The sequence below is a fragment of the Uloborus diversus genome, chromosome 5 (genome assembly GCF_026930045.1).
Source record: "Uloborus diversus isolate 005 chromosome 5, Udiv.v.3.1, whole genome shotgun sequence".
In the NCBI taxonomy this organism is placed as follows: Eukaryota; Metazoa; Arthropoda; class Arachnida; order Araneae; family Uloboridae; genus Uloborus; species Uloborus diversus.
This window is the reverse complement of record NC_072735.1, coordinates 71,407,227-71,420,650: the sequence shown is the minus strand read 5'-3', so window position 1 is coordinate 71,420,650 and position 13,424 is coordinate 71,407,227. Positions and strand designations below refer to the sequence as shown.

The window sequence follows — 13,424 nt, the reverse complement described above, 5'->3', positions numbered from 1 at the left end:
GCAAAATAGCATCAATAACTCATTAATTAAAATGCGAAACAGTTTTGTAACATTCTACTAACATTCTGAACAGCGCAAACGTAAAAGCTAAGCTTTAGAAGTTGATGTCTAGTTGAATGCAACTAGAATAAAATGATATGGCAAATGACTAGTGTGTAAAAGCTCAACTACAGAGTATAGAATATAAGAAAAACTTAAAATAGTGATAAGCTTAAAACTGTTGATGTCCAAGCAGAACAATGGTATACTAAACACAAATCAGCAAGTTCTTGAGACGCGGATGCAATCGGATTTCGAAATTCGTAAACAATGGGGATTGGCTCGTGTAAGCGTGATAACACTCTATTTCATATGAGTAAAAGTTGGCGGGATGAGCTATTGATATAACTAACATTAATACCTAGATTATTTCGCAATGAAAAATCATTCGGAAATGTTAGTTGGTTTCAATTTTTCAGTAATTTTTTAATCGTTTCAGTATTAGTTTTAATTTTTTCGTTAGAACTAGTTGTTAAAAATGTTTCATTGCTATCCACAGGAAGAGATCGCTGCTTTGAATCTCGCCAAATTCCGCAAAGTTCAACAAGAATTGGAAGATGCTGAAGAGCGTTGTGATTTGGCAGAAAACGCTGTTGCCAAGTTGCGTGCTAAAAACCGTAGCTCCGCATCCGCTGGACGAGGCATGAGCCCACCCCTTGTAAGTATTACTTAAACATTACTGCTCGGGAATTTTTCATTCCAGTATCCTTTCCTCTATTCTTCCTTGTGCATAAAAACGTGAATTCAGAAGATTAAAATTGAAACACTTTAAAAGTTTTTCGACTCCAAATGATACTAAACCTAACATTTCATACAGCAAAAATACATATAATGAACTAAGACAATTCAGTAAATTTTTCTTCAAGTTGGAAGTTTTTCTAAGAACTTCCTGCTGTGCAAAAAAATGCTTAAAATTACTTAACTTGCAAGTGTTGCAGTTTTTTTTTTTTTTTTTTGAAAAATATGACGCAATCGGTTAATACAATTTATAAGCTGCTCTTTTGCATAACATCTTTTGAAAGAAAAAACCTAAAAGCTTTCTTATTTTAATAGATAAAATATTTTAATTTAATTAATTGATTTATTTAAATTTTGAAAATTATAGCGCAATTGTTTAATGCAATTTATAAGCTGCTCTTTTGCATAACACCTTTATAAAAGAAAAAAATTAAAAAAAAAAAAAACTTTACAACAATCAGTTCTTATTTTAATCGATACTATGTTTTATTGACTTTCTTACATAAGCTTCCCAATTAACAAACTGTACCAGAACATTACTAACATTTCCCAACCCACAGTATAATCGCAGCTTCTTAGCTTGCCGCTTTATTGTTTTGCTAAGCTTTCGCATTCTTCATTACACAGCCCATGATGAAAGGACGACCGAAGTCTAAGATCGAGGCCGAAGAGTAAGGTGGAATGTCTCTGTTGTTATAAACAATTTAGGTGAGCTTTACATTTATTTTTTCCCAAGCATTATACATTTCTTACAAAATAAAATTATTTGTATATTGTTCAAGAAGCACAATCAAACTTTTAATAAGTTTACATTCTTACTCTTTAGTAAATTATTATACAATAAATGTCGAGATATTTTTTAATGCAAGAAAGCTGTAGTTCAAATTGATTTTAATTAAGGATTAATATTGGTATCATAAATTTAGAAATGTTTTGAAATACTTTTAATTAATTATCACGCGTGTTGTTAAAATAACTTTTCATAATAGTCTTCTTCCTTCTTGATTTCATAATACAATTTTTCGCATTGAACTGAATTTACCGGCCCAGAAAAATTTAATTTCGAACACATTTTTGTTGCTCTAAATAAGAAAAGCTTGTCCTCGGAAAAATTTAAAAATATAATTTTGCATTAATTTGGTCATTCAATCAAAACAAAGAAGCAAAACGCTTTAAAAAAAGTACATATCAATGCAAAAAATTTAATTTGCTGATATTATACTAAGTTATAAATACTTTCATCAAACTTAACTATGCTCTTTTAAAAGATAAAAATGCAATTTGTCCTTTGTTACAAAATTCAAAATGAAAACTTCATAAAAATTTCGTCTGCATCATTTTTAAAGTATGATTTTTAATAAAATTAATTTTGAATTACAATTTAGTTTTGCATTTTTGAAACAATTTTGTAATTTACTTTTATATTCTTTACAGGCATCGAATGTCCAACACCTCACAAAAGTCCCCCACATAAGTTCAGATATCCTCAAAATACCAGTCATGAATCTGTCAACCGCCTTCGCTACCCCCTGCCAAACCACTTTAGATGATGAGCCGACTGTATGAAATGCGCTTTTCCACTGCATCAACGCTATCAAATACTTCTGTGACTTTATTTAGAGAAGAAGAAAAAATACTTCACTTCAAAATAATGAACTGCCGCATGAAAGAAAAACAAGGATGTGGACAATTGGAAAAATAATTATCATCTCACCATCAAAATCAACAAAAGAAGTATTTGTTAAGAATCACGAAAAGTTTCTGTTCGATGTTTTATGTTGTTACGTGTCCTATATTGTGAACAGAAATGTTATTTCCATGTTAAAAATCTAAGCATGGTTGAAAATGAAAGTATGAAATGAGACAAAAGATCTGTATTTTACTTATTGAATGAGAAATTATAATAAATGTATACACTTTCAACAAAATCCAGTTTAAAAGTTTCATTCATTTTCTCCTTATTAATTCAGCATCTATATATGATATTTTATACTTATATCGTAGAATTAAAAGCATTTGAAATCTTTTAGCAAGAACTCACATGAGTATCATGTAATCTAAAGTGGTTTTAAATGTACTAATACCAAAACTGTATGTTCACTTTTATTTCAAACCTTTTGTAAATTTGTCTTACAATTTCAAGCAAAAATAACCAAGAATATGACGCATATATCAAAATCTTATAAGTGTTTTTGTGTTCAAAAATGTTTGTTCATTACAATCATAGGCGATTTTATTACAATTTATGTAACAGTATGAAATTTTATCAAAAATAAAATCATTGAGGTTCTTATCTTTTTTTCAGTTTACTGAAATACTTGATTTAATGATAAAAACGTTACATTGGTTAAATTTTTAATCAAAAATTATTATGCATTGCAAAAAATAGTACGCACTGTAATGCTTAAAACACTTTTTGAAGATTTTTGAACACTTTTTGAACACGGACACTTGTCCCCTTTTTAGAACTTTTTGAAAGTTTTCAAAACACTTTTTAGAATATTTTTTTTTTTGATTCAACACACTTTTTTAACACATTTGGAGAAGCATTAAAGAGCATTAAAACTAATTAAGCTTAAACTAAAAGTAATTAAATTTAATTACAGTTGGCTCTTTGTTTAACGACTTTCAAGAGACCACTAAAAATCGTCCTTAAGTAGAAATCGTCCTTAAATAGAATGCTTTTAAAACTAAAGTAGACGATCTAGGGCCGTGAAAAGCCGTCATTATAGAGCGTCGTTAAACAGAGAGTCAACTACTATCCAAAAAAATTTCACAAGGGTTTTAATAATAATTTAAACAAAACCTTGCTTTTAGTTAATTTCTCTGTAATGCATATGCTTTTCAAGTCCTTTCAGTGTATTTTTAATAATAAACTTAATTGATAACTTTTTAAATAGTCAATGGCATTCGCTTATCCTTTTATAGGGGGCCTGTTTTTTTAAATGATACATTAAATTACGTTATACATTAAAATTAGATATAGAAACAAAACGTTATCTACGAAAAAAAGAAAACATTTTCCCTCCTCTTTATTGGGAGAGAGAGAGAGAGAGAGAGAGAGAGGAGGAGGAAAGTATGCTTCTAGATTCTAAAATTCAAAAAGTTATGTATTTCATCGCAAGCAGGCTTTTCTTAATTTCAAAAAGATAACATGTAATCCATAAATAAGAAAATTGCTTCCTTATGGTCATTTTTAATAAATGAACGTAGTGGCTTGTATACTTCCTCCCACAACCTTAGAAACTGTCAATGTACCATATTTCATCATTATCAGGCGCAATCAGTGATTGAGACGTGGCATCGCTTCTTATTACAAGCGGAACAAGGGGGAAGTATTGAATTTCTGTGAATTTTGAGGAACGGAGTGTATCAAAAATGAGTCATACTATATCATCACAAGCTTTAATCATCGTATTAAATCATCACAAGCTTTAAACCACCTATTATCTAAGATTTTTACTAAACACAGCACAGGCGAACTAGCATGGAATGGAAGATATGGGTATTTTTTAAAGACCTATACTTCTCCCACCTCTACGCTAAGGTAGGAAGATACTAGAGACGTACCGAGTGCTTGGTAACTACTCGGTACTCGGCCAAATTTCGATCAGATACTCGGCCAATACCGAGTAGTTGTAAATATTGAATATTGTTCAATACAGATTGTACAATTAATAAAAAAAGTGCAAGCATATAATATACTGCAATCATTTACAATTCATCTTCACAAGTCAAATTTAAATTTTGAGAATACTGAAGTTTGTTATGATTCAATGGAGTAAATATTTATTTTAATGTCTCTCAAGTTAATAAAACTTATTTATTATAAATAGAACAAAAAGGCTAAGCATAGAAAATTTGAAATTTTTATATTATTAAATGTATTTTTGCTACAAACAAAAATAATTTATAAGAAATATAAAAATACCTTACCTTTGCTTAAAAAATAAAAGCAAATAAAACACCGTTAAAAGCACAAATGTGCAGGATCACTGCAGACACATGTTTTGGTATTATAAAGAATGTCCAAGGTATGAGCTTATGGATTTAAAGACTTCCGACAAAAGTCGAATTATTTTATCGGATATCTTTACATTCATTAGCTCACATTTTATGCACTGAAAAAGACACTCCTTGTAATGCAGAAACACGTGTCTGCAGTTTCCTCAACATTTGTGCTTTTAACTTTCTTTTTTTTTTTTTTTTTTTTTTTTTTGGTGCATTTAAAAATTCTTTATGTTTGGCTGACTAGAACTATAATAGATTGATATAACTTGTTTTAATTTCAACTTAATTAATCATATCTTTTATTTATTTGTTTATTTTAAATTTTAAAAATAATTTTTTGTAAAATTTTCGGCACAAACAAAAATTTTTAAATAATGCGTGATTGAATTTCAGCTGGAATTTTGTTTAAAAAACAAACTATTATATGAACAGGAAGGTCTGCATTAATATTCCAATGAGAGCAAAATTTCTCATGAGTGTGTCGTTGGTTCTTCTTAAAACATAATTGGTACTCGGTAACTCAATACTCGACCGAGTAGTGAGAGGCCGAGTGCTCGGTACTCGGCCAAAGTGCCACTCGGTACTTCTCTAGAAGATATAGGAGTAAAGTATGTTTTATGTGATAGTGTAAGTAGTTAAATCCTGTCTTTCACCAAGACGACTAAAACTCGATTCCCGACTTGGACAAAACCACTTCTCTCGCTTTGGCAACGACAACGTATAGCATATAATTTTTAGATTAAACACTAAAGAGTAGGAGAAAAATATGATTAATAAAGAAAGATTCCTAAAAACTCCCTCTTTTCTCCCCTAGGGACGTGCTTTAAAAAGAACAGTTGCAATTTTTGGAGTTTGATGTCGTATTTTTACGAAAAACACATTTATGGGAATAACATCTAAGGGAAAATAGATTTACTAAATTTTAAGTGAAGTAGGGCAATGACTATAATTTTGATAACAGGTTTTTAATACAACAAAGCAATTCATATTTGTAAAATATCAAATCCATAAAAGTACCGCACAACTGTGTGAATCACGTTAGATGCATTCTACGAAGCAAAAAAAAAAAAAAAAAAAAAAAACATATTTACTTTCTGTTAAGTGAAGTCATAAAGTGGCTAATATCCAATGATGAATATTTCTCAGAATTATACGTATTTATGTCAATGCCGTGTCTATAAGTAAGGAATGATTTTTAAATATCGTTTCATTGTTTCATTATCATTCGACAAGAAAACGATACCTAGTTGTATTAAGTGTCTTCCTCTTCCTAGTAATGCAACTAAGCTTTTAAATAAACATTCGGGCATTTGTTTTGGATTGATTCCAAGAAGTTGTTAACTTTTAAGTTCTTTTATATTACTCACTAAAACAAAGATAATGGCATTCATAAGCGTTCAAATAAATGATGCACTAATCTCTCAGAAATAATGAAAATAAAACTTTTATTTTTTAAGGAGCAATTTAAATGTGTTAACAATCAATGGTTTTGAAGAAAGAAATTTAAAAATAAAAACTTGGATGTTTACAGAGGTTATAGGTTGATTACACAGGTTACTTGCTATATTTTGAGCTACAGTTTTAATTTTTCAAATAGTTACAGTTTTAATTTTTCAAATAATTTTTCAATAGTTGAGTAGTTAGAAATTTTTGAATTTCTTAAATATAAAGTATCAAAAGGATGCAAAGTAGTCCAAAAGCTTGTTGTTTTACAAAACAAACAACTTGTTTTAGAAGTAAAGATGTCTCAGTTTACATAACTCCAAATTATAATTTGCTGTTTATATGCACTGCCGTGGGCAGGTACATGGGAGCATCTGCAGAAATGAGATTTCGAGATAATTGAAGAAACACGTTTTGGATTAAATACTAACAATAGGGAAATTTTGACATTGAACTTTTTTTCATGCTTTTTTTCAGCTGAAACCGAAGAAGCAAGCTTTTACAATAAAGCTAACGTACAATCAGTAGCGTAACTACGGGTTGGCAGGAGTGGCTTTCGCCATTTTAACTCAAAATATAACATCACGAAACTAAATTTAGAACTACTTTAAAATGTTAACTTGAAAAATATACATATTATATATTGTTCTTTCAAATCTTGTTAAAACCACTAAACATTATTACCAAACAATGCAAAAACTAGTTCAAAATTATTTTGTGGAAGAAAATCATTAATAGAAGAAACAGATTAAAATTTAAAACAGCCTAAAGATTAAAATTTTCCAAGTGCTTTAAATTTATACCAATATTAGTTTATGCTAGTATAAACTTCTACAATGTACATATAGATGGCAGCACATAAAATTCTTTCTCTTTTTACTCCCTTTTACAAAAAAGGAAGTATGTTAGCGAAAAAAAATTTCACACAAATATCGGCCTTAATTTCTGTTTTGCTCACCCCCGAATGAATGTTGGGTTTTTTTTTTCCGACTCGACTACAGGTGGATATATGCCTACGAACCTACAGACACCCGAAACATCCATTTTGACGACCCCCGAGTTAATTACAAAGAATTTTCTCGTGACGTCCGTACACTGTAAAAAAAATCCGGAAACGTTTCTGAGTATATCGTGCAGCTGCGGTTCATGAAATTTTCAAAAACGTTTCTGAGTATTTCGGAATTCTCTTTCTGTAATGTCCAGAAACGTGTCTGAGTATTTCGGAATCCTCTTTCAATGTTTCTGAGTATTTTGGAATACTCTTTCTGTAATTTTCAGAAACGTTTTTGAGTATTTCGGAATCCTCTTTCCGTAATTTCCAGAAATGTTTCTGAGTATTCTGTGCAGCTGTGGTTCATGAAAGTTTCGAAAACGTTTCCGAGTATTTCGGAACTCTCCAAACAATTTTCAAAAACGTTTCCGAGAATTTCAGAATCCTTTTTCCGTGATTTTTTCTAAAATATAATTTTTTACAATAGTATTGCATACCATATCAGTTTCAGTTCTTTCATATCTAACAGCAATGGAACAAACAATTTTAGAATCATTCGTGGATTTTTTTGCTTTTTCTGAATTTCTGATGACAAATAGCATGGTTAACAGCATAACATATGCACAGTTATAAATTTTTGAAAATTTATGAAATAATATAGTAGTTTCATTCCTATTCACAAAATCGTCAGGGGAGGGGGAGGGGGGTACTTTCTCAAAAGTGGGATTGTTTGTTAAACAATCTTAAACTTCAGTTTTACTCACAATATTTTCAAGACAAAATTATCAACATATTGTATTTTTAATGCAGAACTTAAAAACATATCTTGTATCAAACTTGATAGCTTTTACTTTCGGATAAAATTTGACAGAACTTACCTTCCCTTCGCGTCAAGTCTATTTCTCTGACGAAAAAAGTGTACCGGAAAGTGCCAACAGAGAAATTGGTGAATTTAAATGTGACACCAAGTCCTCCTGTTGGAACCATTCGGGGTGATTCTTCTGTTCTTGCCCTTTTCCAGTTCATCACAAATATAAATACTTTATCCAAATAGGTTACTGATTTTATTTTTACAATGTGCGCAAAATGCATTACATATTTTATTTATTAAAACATTGAATTCTATTGCATGATTACTCCATTTCACATATACGAGATCCCCCCCCCCACACCATAAGAGTGATGGTGAACCCATAAAATGCTATAAAGCGCCCCCCCCCCCCTTAAAAAAAGCAATCCCTGAAAATGTCAATGGCAGTCTGCGTGGTGAACGCCCCTCGTCTTCTCCCCATATGTACATTGTATATTTAATTAATAACATAGTATTTAAAAAAGGATCACTTTTAAAACAATGACATGAAATAATGTTTCTTTTTATTTCGGCTTGTAAATGCAGCTGTTCCATTTTTGCCTCTGGCTCATTCCTCCTGACTGTCCTATATTAAACTAGTATATCCACGAAGGAAATGTTATTTACCGAACTAATGTCAAGGAATTTTTTATTGTCAACCACATTTAACAAAATGAATAAGCACATGAATTAATTGCATAACTATGTAGCTTACTAATAGATAACTGGGCCATTTTCTAATGGTATAAATATTTTTAAATAAATGAATAAATTATAATAAAAAAAGATAAATAATACTGGCACATTTTTTGTGAAGCATATTACAATACTAGAAAACATTTGCATTACCATATTTTTAATGAATTAAACAATTGATTTTTTATTTTTGAACCAATGTATGTATATCCAAGTATTTCGAAATAACTTTTCTGTGATTGCTTTTCAAATATAAATCTTATTTCTTTTGCATAATTAATCAGTTTCAATTGGTTACAACAAATAGTACACTGCGCTCACAGGTATGTAGGACAACTTTAAATTAATTCGATAAACCCAAAAACAGTTACAATTGGAGCCTCATCAAATGCAAATCAACAAAAATATAAATGTATATAACAACATGTTTTAAAATATTCATTAATACTTACAAGTGAACATGAGCGAAAGAAAATCTAAGTACCTCCATTACAACTGGATAAGTAATCCAAAGGGTTTCGTTTCATTAAGTATAAAAACGGGTGTTGAAACTATTCACGCTTGAACACACAATAAAAATGTAATCATGGTTGCACCGGAAATTGTAAAGAAGCAAATCGTTATTAAGTAACTTAATAGCTGCGTACATCTTCTAAAAAATCAAGAGCAGCCCAAAATGCAAAGGCGTAAAATTAGTTTCGACACAATTTACTACTCTCTAGACATGAAATAACAAGCAATCCAATGCTAAACAGTTGCTGACTGCAGCAACCATAGAAAAGGAAAAAATTAAGCTCTCGTTATTTTCGACTCACTGGCGCCGAAGGATAAAATACGTTTCGAAGCATTGCGCCTCACTTCCGCTTCTAGATGTCTTGAGATAACAAAAAGCTTTCTGAATAATGAGGAGTTCGCTATTGGATGAAGGATTCTTACTATTTCGGAGACGTTTCCGATATATCTAGAAACGTTTCCGAAATTTGTTACAGTGTATGTACGTATGTATGTGTGTATGTATATCGTATAACTCAAAAACGATATGTCCTAAAAAGTTTAAATTTGGTACGTGAACTCCTAGTGGGGTCTAGTTGTGCACCTTCCCGTTTGGTTGCATTCGGATATTCCTAAGGGGTTCTTTTGCCCCTTTTTGGGGGGGGAAATCATTGTTAATTTCGATGTAAACTCAAGTGGTGTTATAATTTGGCGGACACTTGGCAATATATCGTCAGTCTTTTGGTCGCCAAGTTTTTCGCCAACTTGGCGACAAATTTGGACTTTTTTTTTTTAATTTGGTTTTGATTTGGCCGTTGTTGGTGATATTTATAGAGTAAACTATTCAATCACATTAAAATTGCCACTAATGGGAAAATGACTTTAAATTGGAGTAAAAGGAAGTCATGTGATGCACACATCAGCTCGTTTTTTTTTCTTTTTTTCCAATTCAAAAAATCAGCAAAGTACGATTGATAATTTTTTTTTTTTATTCAAGATATGCAGAAAATTGTGCAGATTTGAAAGAATAATCAGGTAGCCATTGTTCGAAATGGAAAAGGAAAATAGATGCATTCAAGCGTGAATTGAATTAGAACGAAATTTGTTCATATGCGTTGGAAAAAGAAAAATTATGGCCGCCGTATGTGCGCGCTAGCCATTCGCTTTGTCCAATCAGGAGCCTCAAAACCTTTAAAGACGGTCCCCTGACAGAGTAATAAGGGTTGTTTAAATGCAGCCGGGATAAACAAGTTGGTCTAACGTTCTGATTCTAACCAAGACCAGATATGACCTATCCAATGAGCTATCTTCCATGACCGCGCAAATTTGGAAAATACCGATAGGTGTCACTGCTGTTCAATTGTACTTTCGTCAGTTGGCGCGCTGTTTGTGTGTTAAAATCTGAGTTTTAAATTCGTTATTATTAATTCTATTGATTTTTATTCATCAATTTTTGACTTAAAACCACAAAATGGTATACTGTTGTGTGCCATGCTGTAGTTCCGAAAGGAATTCAAGCTCTAAAGAGCTTGGGATTTCATTTCATGTATTCCCATGTGATAGCTCACGTAGAACAATATGGATTACAACATATCGAGACAGAGTAAGTATTTATTAAATTGTTTCATAAAATTGTAGTTTTCAATGCTTATTTTGTACCCTAATCTACCTTTAAACTCTATGTGGGTATATTTGCACGAAGTAGTTCGTAGTATTTTAATGATGTTACCCGTTTCAAATCATCTTATAAAATTCACATTCTGAACAATTTCAAAATCGGTTGTGTTTTATTAAATTTCTATAAAGCTTAGAATATTTTCTAATGTATTCGCTTGTTATGTTGTAAAATTAATCTTTTAATGTTACCGATCTTTAAATTATACAAAGCAAGACCATAATTTTGGTATTCCTATCTGGTGCATTGAATTGCTATATTAGCTCACAAGCGTCTTTGCTGGATGTTTTTTTTACTGTTGTATCTGCAGTAATTTTCATTTTTAGTACTACATTGACGTTCTATTCAGGATTCTAGCGATTTAAGTCGTCGGGGATCATTTAAATGCTTAAATCTTGCATCATTTCGTATTCAGACCAATAAGTAGATCAATGAAACCGAAAGTTCAATCAGCTTTTGTTTACATATTTTTAAGTGCATCTTTTTGCAATTGCTTAAACATTTTTATTTCAAATAAACTGTTTTGCATTCTATGACAACTTAATAAACAAATTATTTTTTTAAGTACAAATACTGAAATTATACTATTTTTTAAATTTTAAGTTATGTTATTACAGGGCCGAATTTAAGGGAGGGTAGGCGGGGCTACTGCCCTGGGGCCTCCACAGCAAAGGGGCGCCCACATTAAATTTTTTACAAAATATTCTAACTTTTATGGGTAGCAAATTTTACGTTTTTTCTCCCCTATAAATTATAATAATAAAAAAATAAATAGCAGTAACTTCAGGATGTATTTACTATTAAAGTGCTGATCGAAAATATCGGATATATACATGTATATCAAAATATTCGGATATATATCAAAGTATATTTAGTAAATTACCGCCCATTAGCCAGGACTGAAAGCCAGGGCAGTCCTCGGCTGGAAATGACTGAGCTGGCGGTGCATTTCGCGTATATATCAAAGTATCGGATATTTTCAAAAATATGATGATCTTTTCGAACCCTGATTAGGGGCCGCCACTCCTTCGTTGCCCCGGGGCCTCCACATTTCCAAATCCGGCCCCGGGTTATTATGTTAATAAAATACACTATTATTTTTTACAAGCTGTTGTATTAAAACAAGTTTATTGTATAATTTCCTAATTTGAAAGGTACAAATGTTTAAATCAAAGTCATTCAAAAAAAGTTAGTCTTGGTTTTGTTTTCTCGGTCTGGAATTCACCGGAATAACTGGTAGGTGACGGTACAACTCAGCTGTAATGGGGGCGTTGTACGTGCGGATACGAAGTCTCGTAGAAGCCTCGCTGTTTTTGCTCGGGTCATATCTACATAAGTTGGTCTTGGTTCTGACAAATGCCAAAACAGGTTTGGCGATTATGTGGAAAATTGAAGGCCAGATGTGTCTCTTGATTCACATTTGTATCTTGTTTCTATTGTTAATAAATACATTTTCATTTGCCTTGTAAACTTTTTTTTTGGATCACCCCTCGTATATACACACATACATAACATGTACTGAAAAGGAACATTGGGCATCATTTAAAACAATTCTAAAAACGAAAATAAGAAAAATTACAATGCTGGCTCCAATTTGTCGCATCAATGAATCAATATGTTCTAAAAAAAGGAGGTCACAATGACCTCCGGTGACTTCCCATGCGGGCGCCCTGGAGGAGGGCGCATTTTCTTTAGTTCACCAGGGGTGTAAGACCCCATAGTTACGCTACTGCATACAATAGATGGCAAAAATGCAAAAAAATGAAAAGTTTGCTGTTACTGCCCTTTAACAGCCCACGGAAGTAGGGGAGGGTGGCCCAGAACGGGTAGGTTTTCGAAGAACGCTCAAAACATGTAATTTTTGGACTTTTATCACAACAATTTCGGTTTTATTTCCTAGCAGGGCTCTTGAACTTCAAAATAAAAAGTGATTTTCGTATTATTTCAATCCCAATATTTATTTATTATCAACCTTTACAAACATTTGTAAAGCCTGCTCCGCCCTACCAGGGAGTCCAAAGCGGGTAAGCTTAACTAATTGTGGTTTGGTGCATTTGCCAATCAAATATGAAGTTATAAATGATTAAAACAGTTGACTAACTACCGGCCATTATAAAAAAAAATGTATAAAACAGTTGTATTTATCCAATTTAAAGTCAGTACAGTTGTTTATGAAACAAAGAAATACCTGATTAAATTAATAAACTAATTAATTGCCATCCTAAAAAAATAACTAGTGTCAGAATAACGTAATATTCTGACAGTCAAAAAATAAGCTGGTCTTCGACTAATCACAAGTTACAAAACTTCTTTAAAAAAAAAAAAGAAATATCATTTTTTAAATTTTAAGCCTGGTTGAACCATGCCGCTTCACTGGGACTGATTAAAACTCGGGGGGATGCTTATGTAAACACGACATACGTATGCATAGCCGTTTACACACTATGAGGGGGAGGGGCAGATGACGGTCTACCCGCTTTGGGCCGCCC

The 13,424-nt window shown here is 31.7% G+C and overlaps 1 protein-coding gene across 1 annotated transcript in view; it reads left to right on the top strand.

Moving 5' to 3' along the window:
- LOC129222049 (myosin heavy chain, muscle-like) overlaps window positions 1–3,070 on the top strand; it is a 57,122-nt gene extending 54,052 nt beyond the window's left edge. Inside the window, 3 exon segments of the mRNA XM_054856469.1 lie at window positions 539–697; window positions 1,405–1,485; window positions 2,212–3,070. Of these exon segments, the coding sequence (XP_054712444.1) occupies window positions 539–697; window positions 1,405–1,452 (207 nt within the window). The 3' untranslated portion in view covers window positions 1,453–1,485; window positions 2,212–3,070.
- The last annotated feature ends 10,354 nt before the right edge of the window (window positions 3,071–13,424 follow it).